General features: G+C 53.6%; 1 protein-coding gene across 3 annotated transcripts in view; it reads right to left on the bottom strand.

Moving 5' to 3' along the window:
- Window positions 1–20,649, bottom strand: part of FSTL4 (follistatin like 4) — a 672,816-nt gene that overhangs the window by 124,198 nt on the left and 527,969 nt on the right. For all 3 annotated transcript variants that reach the window (XM_054694402.1, XM_054694403.1, XM_054694401.1), the window contains 2 exons: window positions 6,383–6,576; window positions 3,213–3,336 (listed from right to left, as the gene is read on the bottom strand). In XM_054694402.1, the coding sequence (XP_054550377.1) occupies window positions 3,213–3,336; window positions 6,383–6,576 (318 nt within the window). The remainder of the gene's footprint in view (window positions 1–3,212; window positions 3,337–6,382; window positions 6,577–20,649) is intronic.

Genomic DNA, 20,649 nt, shown 5'->3' with positions numbered 1-20,649 from the left:
TATTCCCTCAAGAAGACAAGGGCTGGAGGGTGGAGCTGCTCCATCCTCTCATGTCACAGTGACGATGGCAGAAAAACAGCTGCAAAGTCACTAGGTGATCATTTCCTCTGCCTCACAGTGGCCCTGGATGCAGAAGTATTGCAATAATCAGATTAACCTACTGCTTTGCTCTCTGCTTGCCTGGAGCTCACAGGCCAGAGGTGAGGGAGGGGACTGACTCCTACACAGCCAGCCCCAGACACCCTCCTGACTAGGGTCCCCTCCTCCAGGTCACTGAGAACGTGGTCCTGGCACATCACCCAGTGATGCCCTTTACCGCGCACTGCAAACTGCGTAAATCCTGGCTTTGCATCCAACTCATTCGCTGGGGCTGCTCTCATAGGATTAATTAAAAGGACAAGTATCTTTCTAAAAACCAGAAGAAACCTGTAATGAATTTAAAGCTGGAGAAAAATCCTCATTTAAGCAACATGTTTTTCCCACGATCCCAGCCCAAGCATTCAGAAAAGTGCGAAAACATGCATTATTGAAAAGCTTTTTAAACGAGCAACTTTTAGATGAATCTATTGTGATGAACAGACAGGGCCTGGGGCCTGGGTCTCTGATTCCTAGTCAGCCAGGTGGGGCTCGGGGAGGGAGGATGGAGGGTACGTGCTGAGAGGCCTGAGATCTTTTGCGCTGAGATCACGGTTCCCTAATTTGGAAAGTTGAAAGCTACTTGCAGAGAATATTTAAGTGACAAATGGAGGAAGAGAGGGAGGCCACCCTCATATTTTGCTCCTACCACTGTACAGAGACAGGTGACTGGGAGCTTTAGTGCCATCAATCAGTCAGAAATAGGCTCAGGGACCCTGATCTACTCCCAGGGGAGGGGCCACCTGTTCCGTGTTGCCCCTTGAACCCCCAAACCAGCTCAGCTGTGCACGGCAGCCACCAGCCACAGATTCCAGCCTGACCTGTACTAGGTCAGCTGCAAGAGAAGACCTGATTCAGGAGACTACCTCCCAACACCCCATCCCCGAGCCCCCAAGTGCCCAAGCTTATAAATACAACATACTTCTCCAGGGACAATGCCCCAGCCTGGATAAAGTGACTGAGTCCACACTAGGAGCCACCTGCAGGCCCACCTTGCTTTATGTCCAAGGACCCTGGCAGAATAGAGACTGGAAAATGCAATTTTAAAGTCACCTTCTTTGTCAGGCTATCAGCTCTAGTTTTTAAAATTAAATCCAAACTGTTGTAGCTGAAATGTTTGAGGTATTACTTTCTGAGTTTTAGTGAGATTTCTTAAATGTTCATTGATTTCTGGGTAATAAGTTGTACCTACATGTCTCATCTCAATTACCTGTTCAACATTAACTGAACCATAAATTCATTCCCAGGGCGCTGGGGGGCTCTGGTTAGAGTCGCTCTGATTTTGAAAAACCACTGATCCCATGTGTTAGAGGGGTGCATGCCGGGTCCTCAGAGCCTGCAGCTTCCTTAGCAGCCACGAGTTTACATTTTATTGCATATTTATTATTTGGGCTAGGCTGTGATGAATGGTTTGGCCCTCTGGGTCAGCTCTAGTCCAAGGCAACAGCAGAATCTAATTTGCTTTAAAAATGACAATGATGAGCCTTTCAAGTAGTCTGGGAATGAAGGAAGCAGAAGCCACACTGCTCGCGGGAGGCACGTGCTGGAGGGAGGTGGTGACGCCCCGCTCCTGCACCCCGCTCAGGTTTATAAGGACCTTCAACAGGGGCTGGTGGCCCTCCCTTTCCTCATGAACAACAGGGATGCTTCCATTTCTCCGAAGTCAATAGCTTCCTGTTTGGTCCCAGACCTACTCCCAGGAATGATTTCGCGAGCAGGAGCTTCTGCAGGGCCAGGACACTGGGGAACCCAAGCAGCTCCTGTTTCTACTCAAGGATGCCACTGCAGGACTCATGAGTTGTGACGCCTGTGGATCCCCCAAATCGGTGAAGCCCCGCCTTGGTCCCTGGCTCTTAAAATGTGCCGGCCTTTTATTTCACAGCAACTTTTGCAAGAGAGCTTGACCTCAGAAAGAGTGGCTGGCCAACTCCCAGAGTGGTTCCCAGAACACAAGCTGCGGCCTTCCTGCTTCCTGCCCCGGGGCTGCCACCCAATCATCTGCGCTACCCTTGCCCCCCTTTTCTTGTTCATGTTCCATGAGATCACCCCCAGGCCTTGGTGTGGGGAGGGTGAGTGGAGAGGATACAGCAGGAGGGAATGGCTTAGGACAGGAGGGAGGGTCTTGTCCAGTGATGTGCGAAGCTTAACAAACACTTCCCTGAGGAAAAACAGTCCCTCCCATCCCCACTTTCTTGGTAGCATTCGATTGTGTGAATATCTGTGGTGTAAAAACTTCTACCATGGCAGATTCAAAACTATCCATTATTTTACTATTTGCCTTGCAAAATTTCTCCAAATCTAACAGTTGGTTCTCATGAGCCAGGTGGAATTATTGATTCTTCCACACAAGCAAAAACTTAAAAGATTTATTTCAGGGAATCAGCATCTTGACCTACAAAGACACCTGCCACAGCAGCTGAGACCCTGCCGAAACCCTGTCCAGCTCCGCTGATGGTTGACATCGGTTACTCTTGGAAGAGTAACTCAGGGAAAGACCCGGGCCCCTAAGTCATTCCCTCCATTCACGGTAAGCACCCCACTGAGGACTCACTCAGAGAACCTCCCATTTCAGATAGAGCACCCCCTTTTCTTTTCACTAGGGATTCCACCACATCTCCTTGGTAATGACCATGCCCTCTTCTGCCAAGCCTTCTGAACCCTCCAACAGGAATTACCTCAGGCAGGGATCCCTGGGCCAGAGACTAGGATTACCTTAAAATCTGCTCCCTCCATCCTATACTGTCATGAAATCCCCACAGGGTGCCGGCAGAGCCCTTCCAGTCATGCTTAAATTTCAGTCCTGGGTACCTCAAGGACAGCGAGAAGAGCCTTTACCAAAAGCAGTGGTTCAAGCAAGTCTCCCTGCACCCTCCCCGAACCCCGCCTTCTCTCAGCGCTCAGTGCTAAGTCCTGTTGCAAAACAAAATCAGCGGCTTCACCTATATTTACATATATATATGACCCGAACTCAGACAGCAGACTTCAGACCCTGAGCCCATTGTGGTGCAGGAATTCCTGCCCAAAGCGGCTGTGGGTGTGGGGTGTGGGTGCGGGGGACCTGGCGAGGCCTGACTTACGAAAGGCTGTGTAGAACTCGGGGAGTGTCAGGGAGCCGTCACTGTTGTAGTCATCAAATCGGAGGAGGTCACCAGGCGAGCACCCCAGGAAGTCCTCCTCCAGGTCCTGCTCCTTTAGTTCGCGCTGCAGGGAAGGAGGGACGAACAAGGCCAAGGCTGAGTGTGGGCTCGCTGGGAGGTGGCTCAGGCCAAGAGGGGAAGGGGTCTCTTTTCCGCCCGAGGGGTGGGATTCCAGGCACAGCTCATGGGCCCTGGGGAGCACCTGGAGCTCTTTGCTTTTGCCTGTCTGACCCCCTCATTTTATAGAGGAGAAAACTGAAGTTCAGAGAAGGACAGGGAGTTTCCCAAGGTCACACAGGGTTTATAGGGCAGAGTTGGGATTCGAGTTCAGGACCGGACTCTGCCCACCTGGCCAGACAGAGTCCAGAAACCTGAGACAGGAGGGATCCCTGAGGCCACCTGGTCTACTTCTTTATGCTATGGGCGGGGAAGAAAACAGAGGGGTCTGCTCAAGTACACCCAGTAAATAAGTAGCCACTGAACTCAGTGTGGGAGTTGAGGTCCCTGGCTCCAGCTGTGCTGTATTGGAAGGTCACTGCTTCACTGCTCCATCAAATCACATCCCACCCCAGCCTCACCCGCCTCAGTGCAGCACCTCTTAGCCACAGTGCATCCCCCAGGAAAGGGCAGCTGCCATTCTACTGACCAAGGCCTGACCCTCGGTCTCTGCCTGCCCTGTCCTACCAGGGACAAATATATCTGCCCTTGGGATTCTGGCCTGGGGGCCATGTGTGAACCCCTCTATGATGTAGCCTAGGCTGCAAGTTGATTAAAAGTAAAAATTCCAGGCACCTCACTCAGCTGGAGTCAGTGGTTGGTGTGTCTGGCATTAGAGTCTTATAAAGAAAATGCTCAGAAGGAAATGATTTTACTTATTTATTTTGGGGGGGGGGGAGAGGAACAGAAGCAGTTTTTCTTTATTTAACAGTCTCAACTTGGCCTGCTATATTAAAGGCAATTTAATGTTATAATGTTAAAAAAAAAATGACCCTTCACCCAGCAAGTGAGAGTGGTCGATAAAAGGGAGATCAACCATAACGCTGGAAATCAATCTTCCCAGGATGGAAATTTCCCTTTGTCTATATCTGCATTGGAAATTGATTAACTTTTCATAGGGCCGACAATTTTTTCCTCGACGTCTTTGATTCAGTGTCAAAGAAAGGCCCACTTTAGCTGGGCTGTGCTTGGCAGATTTATGAAATGGATTTTAAGTACATTAAATTTTAAAGAGGAAATCATAGTCCAATTACCACGCTTGTTAATGGCTTCAGGTGCCTCGGGGCACGTCTGCCAGGTTACAGCCATGTGCCCAGGAAGGCTCTGCTCTGTTTACCCAGCAACCCCTGGGCCTGGGGTGCCAAGAGCCACAGCTGCCTCTGTCTGGGCAAGCTCGGCCTCCCGCCATCAGCACTCCCCGCATGCACCCTGTACTGTGGGGAGTCGCCAGGTGGCCTTCCTGCAGGGAATAAGTGGTAGGGCAGGGCTTTTCCCAGAGTGACTCTGGTCCTCCATGGGTCCCTGGTCCTGTCCCTTGGGGGGTTTAGCTCTAGCTGGGGGCTGAGCACGGGAGGTGGGGTCGTGCAGGCTGGCACGGCAGGAAGCTGAGGGCAGAGGTCGCCCTGCTATGAGTGAGCAGAGCAGGGTGCTGCCCCCTCATGTTTGTGGCTCCCAGCAAGCACACTGGGGGCTGGCACTGCCCAGCCAGAGGAGAGGCCCTCTGGGTGACTACTCCATGCTCAGGTTTTGTGGGTGGTTGCTATTGCCACAGGCTGGGGAGCCTTCTCGTGGGAGGCATTCTGTGCCGTGAGGAGAGCAGACACACACGTCAGCCCACCGGGGCCTCCCCTCAGTTCCACCGCACCCTCTGCTGTGAACACTCCTCAGGCAACTTGATTTCCTCCTCTAAAAATGCCTGTGAATTAGCGATTATAGTACCAACTGCACAGCAGAGAATGCTGGAAAGGTTTTAAGATAAAATCACCACAATCACTATAATAAAGATGAGGATAATGATGTCGATCATAGTCATCTATGGAGAACACACCTTGTGGGTCACCAATAGGAGACTGTGTCACAGAGGTGAGGTTGGCCCAAGACCCACTAGCTAGTAAGTGCTGGAGGTGAGACTCGAACCCAGGCAGTATGACCAAGAAGTCTGTGTTCCCAGCTACATGCCACCTAGCAAGGATCTCTTCTGTGTTGTTCCATCACAGGTAAAGGGCCCTGCTTACCACTAAGCACAAGGTGGATGTTTAGTAAACGCCAGGGCCCTCCTCAGTCCAACCCTTCCTAGTAACCTGGCCACCACGGTGATAAGGTCACTGCCTTGTCTATCTGTGGGGGACACTGTGCTCTCCTGAGACGAGATGCCCCCACCTCACCACTCTACTTGGTTTAGGGGCTGCTGTCTCCCCTTGCATATCTTTGCCTGGGGGTGCTCCAGACCCTTAGAGGAGTGCAGGCCCTTCCGGGCCACCTGGCCTGCCTTTCTGGCCCCAGAGCCTATGGGCCTCACTGGCATGGCTGGTGGCCCAGGCAGTTCCTCCTTCGCTCCTTTCTGCTGCAGACACTAGGTGCCTTGGCTCTACTTCACAGCTGGAAAAAGGGACACGGTGCTATGTTTGGGGAGGGAGGCAAACAGGGCCCAACCCAGGCGTCTTCCCAAAAGGAGAGGGCTGCTCGGGTTGGATGCAGGATTCTTGTTAGCAACCAGGCTGGAGTTTGGGTAGTTATGCTAGGATCCTACCAAATGGGGGCATCGCAGGACGGAGGACTTGGGATGCCTAGGTCACAGCTCCAAACCCTACTTTTCTCCTTTTATCCATCCTGCTGCGAGTGAGGGCCTCTAGGAAGAGAAGCATTACTTCCTAATGAAGAGCAGAGAACTGCCCCTCTAAAGCTGAGTGCTTCAAGCTTCTGTGCACACGCGGGCTGGGGTGGCTGGTGGGGGTATCTCAGAGGCGGGGTACACTGGCCCTCTGCTCCAGGAGGGCGGCCTCTCCTGCAGGACAGGGGTCTTCCTCCTGTAGCTGTCCCGGGTTGTCCTCACCTCCTGCTCAGTGGGATGCTGCATTCCCTTACAATTTTCTTTTCCTGGGATGTGTACTCACCTGAGCCAGCTCAGAGCTGCCAAGGAGGCCATCACCGTCAGCATCCAAGTCCTTAAACAGAGATTCCACCAGCAGGCGCTTCCGGGAGGCAGGGTCTTGCACGCCATCACCTTCCTGGAGCGGCTGCAGGCGGGCCTGGAGCGCCAGAAGGACCTTTTTCAGGCGGGCGTAGTCGGCCATGGTGCACGGGTCACCTGGAAGAGAAGAAGGGGTTACTGCAGTGACATGTACCCCTTGGTCTTAAGAGAATGGTCCCTCCATCGGTTTGTTCACCCATCACACTCAGCACCCTTGGGCATTTACCCTGTGCAGCCTAAGGGGCAAGCAGATGGGGCCTGTCTGTGGGGACGTCTGTTTCCTGTGTCTACCCAGGCCTCCACCTTGTAAATATTTAGAGAACCTACTACATGTTGGCACAGGGCTGACTGCCAGATGGGATGGAATTCACAGCGCAGCCCTGCAGCACCTTTAGGAGAGCAGCCCCATCCCATTTGTAACAGCTCCTCTTTGCCTTAATCCTACCTTAAAGGTGGCTTTTGCATACTTGGCCCCATAGATGAAGGAGTTGTAGTTAACAGGACTAATAAGCCCTGCTTAAGTTAATTAGGTACACTCCCAGGGCTGAATTACTTCAAAACAAACGTGTACACAAGTCCAGGGCCAAACAACAAGGGGCAGCCTTCGGAAATGAAGCCCGAGGCACTCGGCGCTTTCTGCCCAGGCCCTTCTCACAGCCAGCCTGCCGAGCAGCAGCGGAACTGCATGGTGTGGTGGCAAATGAGGCCTGTGATGCACTATGATGTGACACAGTTTATCTTGTGTCACATACAGGACTCAGTCTGTTGGCTGAGGCTGCGGGCTGTGAGCAGGCAGGCTGGGCCCCCCAGCAACCTCTCCGGCTCCCTGAGGGTGGGGTGCTTCTTGCACTGGCTTGGCTGGAATGGACATGGCTCCACTCCAGGTTGAAGGCTGAAAGGCTGCTGGAATGAACTGTCCAGGCCTGGGGCTCTTCCTCTTAGTTTCAGGGCCAGTTCAGGCACCAGGCAATAGCTCAGGGTTGCAGACTCACCAGAAAGCAGCACCAGAGAGCACAGGTCCCAGAGTCCACTGGGTTTGAGTCCCAGCTCTGCCGCTGCCTGAATGTGTGACCTGGGACCTGGCCTCAGTGCTTTCGTCTGAGAAGTGGGGAGAACAGGGCTGCTCCGGGGTTAAATAAGCTGTGCACCGAGGGGCTTGGGACTGGCTTGGCACCGAGTAAAGGCTCAAGGAATGACGGCTATGTGCCCATTTTTCATGATTGGAACCATATTTGCTGAAGAGGTTACTGGGTGGGGATGTCTGTTTCCCGCCCTCCCTCACCAGATGAGCCTGGACAGCCTCGCCACTTTCTCTTGTGGTTGTTTTTGTTTCCAGATTTTCTTTCAATTTGGGGTCAATTGATTCTCGTCAGAAACAGATGCCGCGACCATTTCCTCCTGCATGTTTACTTAGAAAAAAATCAATTGCTGTGTTCAATATAATCAAATCTATTTGCTCTCTGGGAGTCTCCAGGCTCTTGCAAGACTGGCTCTCCATCCCCCAAACGTGCTTGCCTTCTCATTGGCCTGTGGGGTGTGCTTCCCGGGAGCACGTAGGGCCACCAGCCGGGAAACCCGATTCTCAAGTCGGTACATCTGCACAGTGTTGAAAATAGTGCCTAGTCTCGCCCCAAGCAGGTCCAGCCTAGGGGAAGATGAGGCTGCCTCTGGGGGCTTCTTATTTCTGAGTCTAGATAAGGGTTAGTTTTAGGAAAGGAGAAGATTAGCTTTGTCCAAATCTTGCCTCTCTTCTCCCCACACCCAGTCCCAACAAGGTGAAACGGGTCCTGGCAAAAGGACAGGAACTGGGATGCAGGGAGGAGATGGAAGCTGTGGGGTGATGGTGAGGGGAGTCGTTGCGGGGTCTGACAGGCTCTCCTGGGGCAGGTATTTGTGCCCAGATGCCACAAGGCGGTGGACATAGCACATGGGTCACTAGGAGGCTCAATCCAGAAATGCCAGTGGACAGCTGGCTCCCGGGAACACAACACAGCAGGGCTGGGGCAGAGGGGCAGAGGCGCTTCAGTATCACTGCACCCACCCAACCTTCCCAACCTTCCTCCAGGACCTTGGTGGGGCATGGATCTCAGAGCTGCCAGCTGTTCCGGGCCAGAAGTCTGAAGCCAGACAGTACCTCCCATGCTGGCAGGCCAGGGACACCGTGGAGGGGACATATGGGTGGGCTGCAGCCAACCCCCAGCTCTGGCCCTGTTACCACATCCCTACAGTTCACTGTGAGGGCACAGGCCTCCTGCTTCTCTACCCTGGCAACAGCCTCGCACCCACCTCCTGATCAGGAAGGAATGCAGGTGCCGGGCACCTGCAACAAGGCAAGTCCTGGCCAAGAGGGGTGTGCAGTGCAATGGGGCGGCTAGAGGCCAGCAGTGGATGGATAAGTCACAGAGAGTGAGGCCAGGGAAATGCAGGCGCGAAAGGGCGCAGCCACAGGGCCCTCCAGCTCAGTGCAGGAATGGCTGGGGTGCAGGGTAGAGGGGTAGGCAGAGCTGGGCCCCTCCCTTCCTGGGGCAGATGTCCCCTCTCCTGCCTCCCCTCGCCTGCCTCCAAGCACCTCCTGTATCCAGGATCCAGGCCTCCAGCTCAGAGTCTGAGCTTCCCGCTCTCCAGCATTTCTCTCACCTGCCCACATTGTAACACCCCCTTCCACTTGACTCTGTAGAGTCCCCACCCACCCACAGTGGGATTGGAAGCTTCGCTTGCCACAGAGTGAAGACGTCCCTTTGAGGCAAGGTCTTGCGGGGCATCTGGCTGATGGAATGAATAGTCACGGTGTCTCCCTTCTTCCCTTTGTTTTGCAATAGAAAGTGTTCCTTTGATGGACATTTAATTCCAGAGACTGCTACCTGCTTCCTATCTCTCTGCTCAAAAAATTAAATGCGGATGTGCCTGTGCTCCTGCTATAATCATCTCCCTCGGCGTGGAGGGAGTGTGGCTGGGATGGGAGAACATTAGAATCTCCAAAGAGGGACAATTACAGAGGGAGCTAGATTAATGAGGTGTCATAACAACTTAGCCAGATCTGCGGCTGACCTTTCTCATGGAGCACCGTCTTGATAAATGTAGTTCATTACCAACTTCTGACATGAAAATAGGATCACACTCTGGGCTCCTCAGCGGGCTGATCAATATTTTATCTGCCAAAGCAGGCCTGGCCTGGGAGCAGGAAAAGCCCCACGCACGTGAGCTGGTGGGATGTCCGAGGCCAGTGCTGGGGCTGGCCAGGCATGGAGGGCACCAGCCTGGCAGGAAGGTGCCTGGACCTTTCCAAAGCCTGTCAGGATGTTTGCCAGTGTCAGACTGACCCGGACACAGGCCTCTCTCCCTGAGAGGCACCCAGGGATGCCCATGCACTGGGAAGGGAGGGAGGAAATTTGTTTATCCAGCAAGTACCAATACAGTGGCCACGTAAGTCAGATGCTGGGCATCAGCGAGGTGACGGAGTGAAATGAGCCCAACCCTGCTCACCTTGGGCATAAAGTCCACTTCTCTGGGGAAGCTTCGGGCCTGGCTAGCCACTTAGACTTTGCAAAGTCGTCTCACATTTCCTTTTATGTTACCACCCTCTATGGTGGAATGGGGCTAGGAGTGCCCGCTTTTTTTTTTTTTTTTAAGATTTATTTATTTATGTATACAAGAGCTGGGGTATAGGCCAGTGGGGTGAGAGTATTCACCAGAGACAGAATGGGGAGCAGAACAGGCAGACTGACTGAAATACACTGCTGAGGGGAGCAGCGGACAAGTCAGGAGAGGTCTGCTGCACTATGTGGGTGCTCTCTGGCCAGGGATCGAACTCGTGCTACAGTGGCTGCTGACAGCTTCATAGATTGTGTCTTAACCCCTTGTGCCACCAGGAAGGTCCTGCACTTCTAAGGCAGGAAGTGGAGGCAGAAAGAGCTGGGGAGGGAGGGCCTTTCCTGCCCGGTGCTGCCTCCAGCCTGGTGACGGATGCTGTTGGTGGTGGTATCAGGAAGACATGGCAGCATGTGATGAATCCCTGTGACCCTAGGACCTGGCAAGTCTGGTCCAGGCCACTCCTAGCTCCCTGCCTTCTTCAGGAGAGTACGCCCTGGAGTCACTGCTTGCTTCTCAACCCTGCTCTCCAATCCATTCACGCAGCTGGAGGCCCGCAGTCCAGCCCAGGCCCTGCCTGCGGGGAGCACACAGTCCTGGGAGGAGTTGTAGAAAAGCACTAACACCCTGTCCAGGTTCCTCAGTCAGCCCCAGAGGGTGTGGGAGGACTGGGTCAACCATCCGGCACCACTGGTCCCGGTGCTTACATCCTCAGCCTGCGGGCATTTTCTGGCTTCCTGAGTATGCTGGGTGCTCATATGGGAAGTTTCCTGGGGAGTGGCATTAATGCTCCCCCAGAGTAGCCTTCCACCTATGAGGGCTGGGCATTGGTGGAAGAGCACCTTGTTCCCTCACACCTCAGTGGACCAATTTTGAGGAGTGCTCCACACAGTCCCTCTGGGGTCCCCAGAAGGACTGAGCCCCAGCTGCCCATTAGTGGCAACCCACCTGTATTAGCTTGTTCCCTCCCTGGTCTCACTTCCCTATACTTTTTTCCCCTTATACTTCTTGGGGTCTCCTCCAGATGTGCTGCTCACCCCTAGATCCTCGTCTCAGCAGTGGGTAAGCAGGGAGGGCAGGCTTCCTGGCGGAGGAAGAGGAAGTCCCTCTTCCCTGGAATTCTTCTATCCTTATCAAAAGACTTCAGTCTAACCAAGGTCACCACAAACACCCCCAAAACCCTTTTTTTGGGTGAAGACACACATTTCTCTTTTCCTGGCAACCTCTAAGACACAGAGGAAACAAATATTTTTCTAAAGGGGGAGGGTGGACAGCAAAAGCAGGAGGGGGCAATAGACTAGGGTGGAGGACTCTGGGCACCTTGGCGGGTGTGGTGACATACATCTGAGGAGGTGTGAGCCTAACTATATGCAACATTTCTAGTGTTGTAAACGATGTCACTGCAATAAAAACAAGCAAAAATAAATATCCTTCCACGGGTGTGGGTAGAAAGCTGTGCAGCATGGGTGATGTTGGTGCTGCCCACACATGAGGCAGCCCCTGGGCCCCAAACAGGCAGCTCCTGGTGAGACTTGTTCAAGGCACACACTTCAGGGTCACACACACATGTGTGTGACCAGATCTACTCTCCAGATCTCCCTCTGGAAGCCCCATCATTCTTGGGTCAATTGCTCATGGAGCTTGATTGCTCCAGGCTGGACCACAGTGGCCCGGCTGGGGAGCAGGCCTGCCATCCTGGGGGCCCCTGCCATCCTCACCATCATTGGGATCAGCTTCCCTGGGGGCACTTGGGAGAAGTGCGGGGGTCCCCAGGCCTCGGCTATTCCCCCTCCTGGGGATTTCCCTCCAAAGTGACCAGAGGGCCAAAGCAAAGACTGGGCTCTGTCCTGGTCCCAAGTGACATGGTCTCTCCTTTCCTGGGACTCAGGTGCGCCTTAAACAGGGGCAGGCACAGAGTGTGATGAAACTGGGGGATACTAGTTTAGATCTGGTGATGCTTCAGCAGTGAACTAGACAAAATGTAATCCAAGCCTCCTGGAGATCTGAATGAAGAACATTCCAGATGGAGGAAGCAGTAAGTGCCTAGTGCTTGTCAGGCACATGCTTTGCAGACCAGCACTGCTGAATGGTTCCTCCGGCCACACCCCACTTCTTCAAGTCCCTGTGTGGACTTGCTGGGTGGGTGGGCTGCAGTGACCCCAGTGAAGATGAAAAGACCCAGGATTTGGGTATTCAGTCTCTTGCCCAACTTGAGGGGCACTTGAGGAGCGTGATCAGGAATAGGGTTGGGTGAACCAGGCCTTAGGGGTCCCATGCAGCAGATGAGGGAGATTATGGTGATTTAATTTCTTTCTTCACAGAAAAAAACTCTTTCCAAGAGTTCTTCAATGGACATGGACCTCTTTTATAAGATGAATGTTTAAAACCAGCAGCTGAGTGGGGACTCTGGAGCTACAGGCCAGGTCTGGCAGTCACAGGAGCCCTCTGCCCCACCTCGGCGCAGCTCTTGCCTGAGCCTCCAGTGAAACCCGGGGGGTCGAGAACGAAAAATTAAAACTGGGACTTGGCAAAGTGTCACTTTCACTGGTCCTCCTAGGAAGCTCTGCACCAGGAAACCAAGGCCTGCAAGGGGCAAGTCTTTGCTGGACTTGCCCCAGCTCAGGCGCTGGCCTCTGGCCTCTCACGTGGCCATCTGCACGGGAGCAGATCCGCCTTTGTCAGCCCGCCTTTTCGCTGGTTCACACAACTTCCCAGGAGCCTTCGGGTCACCAGAAGAGCTCAGCATACAGGCCAGCGATGGGGCCGCAGTTAGGCCAAGTCCTCTTTTAAGTGCGCTCATATAAGCACAGTGGCTCCTGGGAGAAAGGATTTAAAGTTCACCAACCAGAGCCCCTCAATTCATGTCAGGACCCAGTTCCCAGCACAGGTTAGGCCCAGTGAGGTAAAGAAAAGGAAGGACAAGGCTTTGCTGTGTGACCTGTATGCCTAGCGTTCTGGCGGCCCCTTCTGTCCGTCCCTGCCTTGTCCTAGTCCCTCCCTCGGCTCACTCCCACCAGCCTCCTGACTCACAGGCTCCTGCTCCTCTGGTCTCTCTGCCTCCTTCCACAGTCACCCTCATCTTGCACATCCCTCCATTAGGGAGACTTTCTTCCCCCCGGACCTTTTTAGCCCCCCCATGGGTACCCTTGATGCCCAGTACTGGGAGCGCCATCACAGGTGAAGGTAAAGGTGCTCACTAAATGTGGACTGGCCGACGACGGAATTCTCCATGGAGAGGGTGGGAGGAGGGCTTGGGGAGCGGCTGCGACCCAAGTTCCCTGACCACAGGCCCAGAATTGTGGAGGGGCTGGGGGCCCCTGTCACCCATCACTGGCTCCTGGGGAGGGAATGGTGCTGTGGGTGCAGTGGGTGGCTCCAGAGCGTGGCACTGCTCTCTGAGGCGCTTGCCACCCTCAAACCTGTAACACCTGCTCTGTAAGGTGAAATCTGGCATGGCCAGGTTGGGGGTGGATGAGACGAGGGGGTGTGCTCCAAACACCAACACGCACAGAAGGGGCTCCTTTCATTCACCTCTGGAGGGGTGGGGTTCTGCCTCCTGTTCTGTCACTGCCGGTAGGTACTGTACAGCACGCTGCCTGCAGAGAGGAGAGGCAGGGGCCGATGATGGAACAGTTGTCCAGGCAGAGGCCTGAGGGTGCATTCAGCCATGACATTGTCTTGGGGGAGGTTGATCCCACACCAGGACCGTACCGATAAGTGAGCACAAAGCTGACCCTGGGGACCCCTGCTCTCGGGATAGCTTTATACAGGCAGATGGATGATGTGGATGGGGCAAGCCCACGGTCACCATGAAGACTCCAGGCCCTGATGGCCCCCAGGCACTGGAACGTCCCTCGTTGGGGTAGCCCTGCACATTAGGAGTCCCCTACAAACTCCAAATTTACTGGAGAGGGGGCTGCAGAATACAGTGTTCAACATCACGAGAAGCTCCTCTGCCATCAGCAGAAGTAGTCCTGTTGTATGTGGGTGGCCAGGACACCCACCTAATCTGTGGGCAAAGGGCAGGTCTAATCTGTGGCCTAATCTGTGGGCAAGGGGCAGGGTGATAGGAAGGATGTGCCGACCTGGGGGTGGGCTCGGGAGGGGGGCCGGTGGGTTACTTACACCTGAGATGGGGGTGCGAGGCTCCCTTCCCCGGCCAAACACAGGCCAGCACTTCAAAGCCGGCAGCTCTTAAGCCGCACCCAAGGGACTTAGCCCTTCCTGCCCTGGCAGGGTGACCCAGGCCCTGGACTCAGACCTTGAGATACCCACTGGGAGGCCCCTGGAGGGGCCGGGGACGAGACTGGATGTGCCCATAGACTCTCCCTGCTGTTGGGTTTGCTCATGGCCAGGCTTCTCCCACTTTAACTTCCCCAAACATTAGCAGCTGGACGCCACATTGTCCCTGAAGGCCTGATAAGTAACGGCACTGCTGCCTGACAAAACCACCATCTTTACCACCAAAGCAAAACATGACTTAATTGCCTGGCACCGATAGCACAGCTGAACGTGGCCTCAGTTCCACGGGCCTCAGTTACGATGTGTCATCCTGAGGTCTATTTTGAAACCGCTAAGCTGTGCAAAGAGCAAGAAGCATTTTACTCCCAGATCTAATTTATGAGCAGCCGAAACTTTACTGGAGTTTAGCTTAAGAGGAACAGATGTTTAGCTTGATGTAAATTCATGAACATTAACAATCTTTCTGCTGCTATTTCTGGGGAAATTCAATTAACAATAAATGCCAAAACCAATGGGTTTATCTTCAGGATACATTTGCACTAACACGATCAAGTTTTACGGATGGTGTTGACCAGGCCAAGAAATTCTGAAAACTCCAGGAGAGAGTTAAGCACACAGGATACAGTCTCATCACAAAGCCCAAACAAATGTAAACTCTGAGTTATCTGGTGATCCCCTGCTGATGGGGCCCAGAGCCTGTGCCTTCTGAGTAGAAGCATCACTGTCACTCGCACTGAGGCATCCTGGGGAGGTGTTTGGACTTTGGCCTAATCTGTAGCCACTGGCTGCAGACATTGCTCCCAGGTGCCTCCTTCCCGAAGCCCTTTCTTTCAATCTGGCTTTTCTGCCATCGCTCAGCTCCAAATAACAACTTCAGTCCACCCCACACACACTCTGGCTCCTTGGCTGCCTGAGCCTCAAGGAGCTTGTCATCTCCTGCCATTTCCTGCCATCTCCTGCTTGAGCATCTCCTGCTTGAGCATCTTCATCCATAGAGAATTGGCCACGGGCCCGCAGTGGACCACACACCTATGCCCATAGAGGGGCGCCAGCTGCCTCCCTCCCTCTCTGGCACTCAGAGCTCTACCTGAGCCCCCTCCTCACTCACAGTCCCAACCCCAGAACCTGCGACGGGTCCACCACACTTGAGCAGTCCCTCAATCTCCCAAGGCCCCCAAGGAGGGGGTCTCACATCGGGCTGGCCAACCATGCTTGGCCAGTGCCCTCTGCACCTTCCCCTAGAGTGTCATATTGGCCATCTCAGCTGGTTTTGAATCTTCTGGGTTGAAGCTCTAGGGCCCACAAACAGAATCTGCACATCTAAGGCTCCACATGGCCTTCAGCCCTTCTGGAACCCAACCCACACTCTAGGCAGAGAGCGGGCCTCTGGCCCCAGGGCTGCACTGAAGCCGATCCGGCCCCTCCAGCCCTCCAGCTCTGCTGTCAGTGGAAATCTGCCTCCACTTGCACCTGAGTTCTTGACAAAACCTCATCCCAAGTTTCACCCCAGCATCAGGTCATTCAAATTAATAAGCCACGCGGACCTTTGTTAGATAAATGGTACATTTGCTCAGGAATGCCTGCTTCAATTGATGTTGCTATACAATCTGCAGCTTGACATTTACAATCCTCTCTTCTATTCCTATTAGAGAAAGCAAAATTGGTTGGATTCCTGGGAGAAGGATCCACATACACTTTTTATGGTTGACTGGCACGTCCATCAGGTGGCCCCAGAGTGAAAGAGTAATGTTTGAAAACTTGAATAAATGCTAATGCCCTCCTGGCATTAAGGACTTTATTTCTCACTCCTGTGTTAGCAGGAAACCCACACCCAATGCTTTCCCTTATAAGTCACCAGTTTTCTCTGCAGGTAGGCACTGGCTTCTCATAGAGGGGCTTCTATGCTTCAGCCCCCTGCCCATGCTAATCTCACCTCTCACAGTGGTGTCAGGGCGGATGGTGGGGGAGCGGTCATGGGGTGGGGAGATGTGGAGGCTGAGGGGCGAGACAGTGAGCACCACCCCCATCTCTGTAATGCCTCTGATTTTGTTCCTAAGACTTCCTGGGCCAAGGCATACCCCCAACACACAACCAAAGGGAGGGGCCCAGCCATGGGGGTACAATCATCCAGCTCCTCAGGTGTCAGTGCCTTCCAGAAACGTCGCTGCTCTGAGCTGTTGTGGCCTTTGAGTGACCACTGAGCAGAGGGGACCTGAGGTGGTCACTGGCTTTGGGAGTGGCAGGGAAGGGGGCTGCTGGCTGGAGAGCAAGTCTGGAGCTCAGGCAAAGCAGTGCCTTCATTCACATGGGGACTCATGGCACAGGCAGAGGGGCTCTGCTGGGGAGCCCCTAGGAGACGTTTTAGAATTTCGTGGGGGCTCTGGGGGCACTTAACAGGTAGGACCAGGGACCTGGGGGGCCACACCATCTGTAGCACAGTCCTGCACAGCCAACTCCCACAAGGCTGGCACCTCGGACAGGTTTTCACCTGTCCCAGTGGATGGTCACTGATGTGAATGGTCTGTTACAGTTTTGAGTCTAGAATCCAGGACAATGTTACATCCAAGGTATTCCCCCGTCCTGCCCCCAATGTCAGTGAGGTTGCCTGCAAGGCAGACCTCTGCCTCCCCGGAGGGAGGTGGTTTGACCTGCAGTAATCTTTTCTTCTGTTGATAACCTTGCCCACCTCTTTCTGTCTAGAAATCCCTCCAGGTGGCGCGAGCCTGGCAGTATCTAGTCGGGATGCTACCCAGTTCAGGAGTCCCTTAACAAAGCCAAGTAAGGCCTCCCTGGTGGTGCAAGGTGTTAAGACACAACCTATGAAGCTAACCGCAGCCTCTGCAGCACAAGTTCAATCCCCGGCCAGGGAGATACCCACATGGCTTAGCAGACCTCTCCTGACTCGCCCGCTGCTCCCCTCAGCAGTGTATTTCGTCAGTCTGCCTGTTCTGTTCTGTCTCTGGTGAATCCTGTCTCTGGTGAATCCACTCTGTCTCTGGTGAATCCTCTTACCTCCCCCACCCCCCCACACCACTGGCCTGTAACCCTGTTCTTCTATGCATAAATAAATAAATCTATCATTAAATAAATCTATTTAGATCATTAAATAGGAATTATTTCTTTTAAAACACCATTCAACATCTCACTGCCCCTGCCCCCCATCCCAAAGTTCCTGGCAACTACCACTGTACTTTCTATGTGATTTTAACTAGTTAACTGGTTTAGATATCTCACATAGGTGGATTCAAGCAATTTGTCTTTTGGTGTCTGGCTATTTCACTTAGTAAAATTTCTGTTCTCAAGATTCATCCACATTGTAGCAGTTGTCAGAATTTCCTTTCTTTTTAAGGCTGAGTAATATTCCTGGTATCGTTTTGTTTATTCTTCATTGGTTGATGGACACAGGTTGCTTCCATGGCTTAGCTATCATAAACATGCTATAAGCAGACATAAATCATAAGCATATATAAATATGCTGCTCTCAATATGAGTGTACCTATGTCTCTTGGAGACCCTTTTTTGGGCACACACCCAGAAGTGAGATTGCTGGATCCTATGTTAGTTCTCCTTTGAGGAACAGCTGTGCTTTTCCCACCGCAACGGTATCACTTGACATTCCCACCAACAGAGCACAAGGGCTCCAATTTCTCAGTGTCCTTGTCAACACTTGATATTTTCTGTTTACTCGATGGCAGCCATTCAGTGGGTGTGAGCTGGTGGCCTCATTTGTCTCCATCTTCTAGGTGCTGAGGTTTTGAAAGGACAGGGGAACAGCGTGGGGTGCATCTGAGTGCCTGTAGGGGTGATGTGAATGTGCACCCAAGCCTGCATGCGTGGCTCTGTGGGTACAGCATGCACACCTGTGCACGAGTGCACCTTGCAAAGGCCAGGCTGGGGATGTGGAGAGCACAGAGCCGTGCCCTTGGCCCTGGAGCGCCCCCGACACGAGGAAGGTAGCTGGCACCGCAGGGGAGGAAGAGGCTCCACCTCTGTGTACTCCCCACTGCGGTGAACAAGGTCCCGCTAAGACACCATCAGTGCTGCTGCGGCAGCTGCTTCTCTCTCTCCAGAACTCTGCTCTTTCCTGTCTCTGTTTTCCCAGGACACCCTGGGCTGGGCGAGCCCTCTGGGGCAAGGCAGGATGAGGAGATGGTAGCGCATACGCCTGGCATCATCTGGGGTATTTCTCTCTTCAGTGTTTCTGGGGGTTATTTGCGTAGACGCTGTAATCTTCAGCCTCTGAGCCGAGACACAGAGCCACTGGGCTTTATAGGCTGAGTGTCTTCCTGCTGGGACAAGTGTTGCATGGACTGCAAACCAACGACACTGACCTAGGGTCTCTGGGAAAGAGCCCCCCGATGTTAACGTGTTCCACATTTTCACAGTAGAAGCTTTGCTGGACTCGTGGGGACATTTACTTCAGAAGGAACAGGATCAGAAGAGAAGGGCTTCAGAGTTGTCTCAGAAAACAGGGCCTGCTCTGAACCGGGGATTTGTGCCTTTACGTGGGTTTGGTAGGAAATGGCATTTTGGAGAATGACTGGAATGGGTTTTTAAACCTGAGATGACTCAGAAATTTCCTGAGGTTGGAAGATTTCTCTTAACCACTCTAACTTGTACTATTGACAGTGAATCCCAGGTCAAAACAAAGCAAAACTCCACACAACTCTGAAGGAGAACAGCAGCCCTGGGGTGGGAGAGGGGCACATGCTGGGTGGAGCCTGTGCTGCCGGAGGAGAAAGAACAGCTTTCCTCAGCACCTGCACCTACGCCCCTATTCTGAGGGCTGTACGATGGGCAGCTTGTCCAAAAGCAGGCTGCTGCAGAGGTGCACGTCGGCCGCAGGCAGAAGGTGTCTGAGTCGGTTATCAGGCAGGCGGTCATGGCTCGGGGTCCAGAACCCAGAGGCCAGCAGTGTGAGGAGCCAGGGCCACAGCCTCCCTGTTGCCTTGTCTGGCGTGAAAGTAGATTCAGAGGCTTTGAATGGGTCGGGCACACAGAAGACAGAGACCCTCCAGGGGCCACCCAAGGAGATGTGCACGAACAGAGCACCTGGGGGAGGACAGGTGGGGTCTGGTTCTTTGCACCAGATGTTGGGGTAGGTGCCCCACATGTGTCCCTGTGGGGGGGGGGGGGGGGGAAGTGCACCCCGCATGTGTCACAACCTCAGGCAGGGTTTCTCTGTCTTCTTTTGAGTTGGACTTTGAAAAACGTGGTTAAAAATTTGGTAAACTTTTTTTATGTAGAAGGAAAAATTCCCTTCCCTTTAGCCAGGCACAGAGCTCTCCAAGCCCCCTGCGGCACTGTTTCTCAGGTATTCAGGCCTGGCTCTCTGGGGAGGAGGCCAGAGGAGGCACGTTTGCTGAGTAGCCTTGGGAGTAGGAATGGAAGAGCCCAGGGGTTGGGGACCTCATTGCCCCAGAGACTCCTGAACTCACCCCCACCTCAACAGCTGAGAGATATCTGAGCCTGTCCAGGAGCTAAGAAGACACCCACACAGGTCACTGTCCACGCCAATCCTGGAGCAAGACCCTGAAACACCCACGTGGAACATCCTTGATTGATGACTCGCAGGTTCACCAGCCTCCCCCCAGATCACAGTCTCCTCTGAAACACTCTTCCCGGCAGAGGCCTGGCCTGCCCTTCTGGGCACAGCAGAAGCCTCATCTTCTGGAAAGCTGTCCCCAGCCAGCTACCCTCCCTTGTCTGTGACAATCCGTGTCTCTGCCTCCCTATCTGATGAGTGGTGCCCACCAAGCAGATGGGCATGATGAGCCCAAAGTTAGAGCATCAGGTCAGGAAGGGTGTGTGTCCCTCAACCAGTTACTGCCCTCACCAAACCCACAGAGGATGCTTGGCAACTGGGGTGAATTAATTGATACCAAGTGACGTCGCTTTCAGGTTAACTTACAAGGAGGGTGCAGACAGTGAAACCACTGTCTAGTTTCTCTCCATAGCGGGAGATTATTTATTAACCTCTGAATGGCTGGCTTGGCAGAGACGGCAACCCCACAGCTCACTCCTGCTCTGTGAATTCAGGAGCATGTGAACTACCCTAACTCTAGATCTCAGGTAGAATACAGGCCACAGAGGCACAGGGCAAGGGCTCCGGATCAGAACCTCTGCGGCAGCCCCCCTAATCCCCACACACATACGTGGCAGCTCCAAAAACACACTGGCATCTTCCCCACGAAAGGGGGCTGTCCAGCGGGGGGAGGAGATGGGGTAGGGGTGAGGTGGGTGGGATAGAAACACAGCCAGCCTTGTGCCGTCCTCAGGTCCCATCCTGTTCACTCGCAGACACGCGCAGAGAGCCCACAGCACTCGGGGTGTAAGCATGCCGAGTCCCAGACAGGCAGG

This window comes from Talpa occidentalis, unplaced genomic scaffold (genome assembly GCF_014898055.3).
Source record: "Talpa occidentalis isolate TD23 unplaced genomic scaffold, MPIMG_talOcc4v2.1 talOcc4.13, whole genome shotgun sequence".
Lineage (NCBI taxonomy): Eukaryota > Metazoa > Chordata > Mammalia > Eulipotyphla > Talpidae > Talpa > Talpa occidentalis.
Note: the sequence above shows the minus strand (reverse complement) of the source record. Positions and strands in the feature narration are given on the sequence as shown.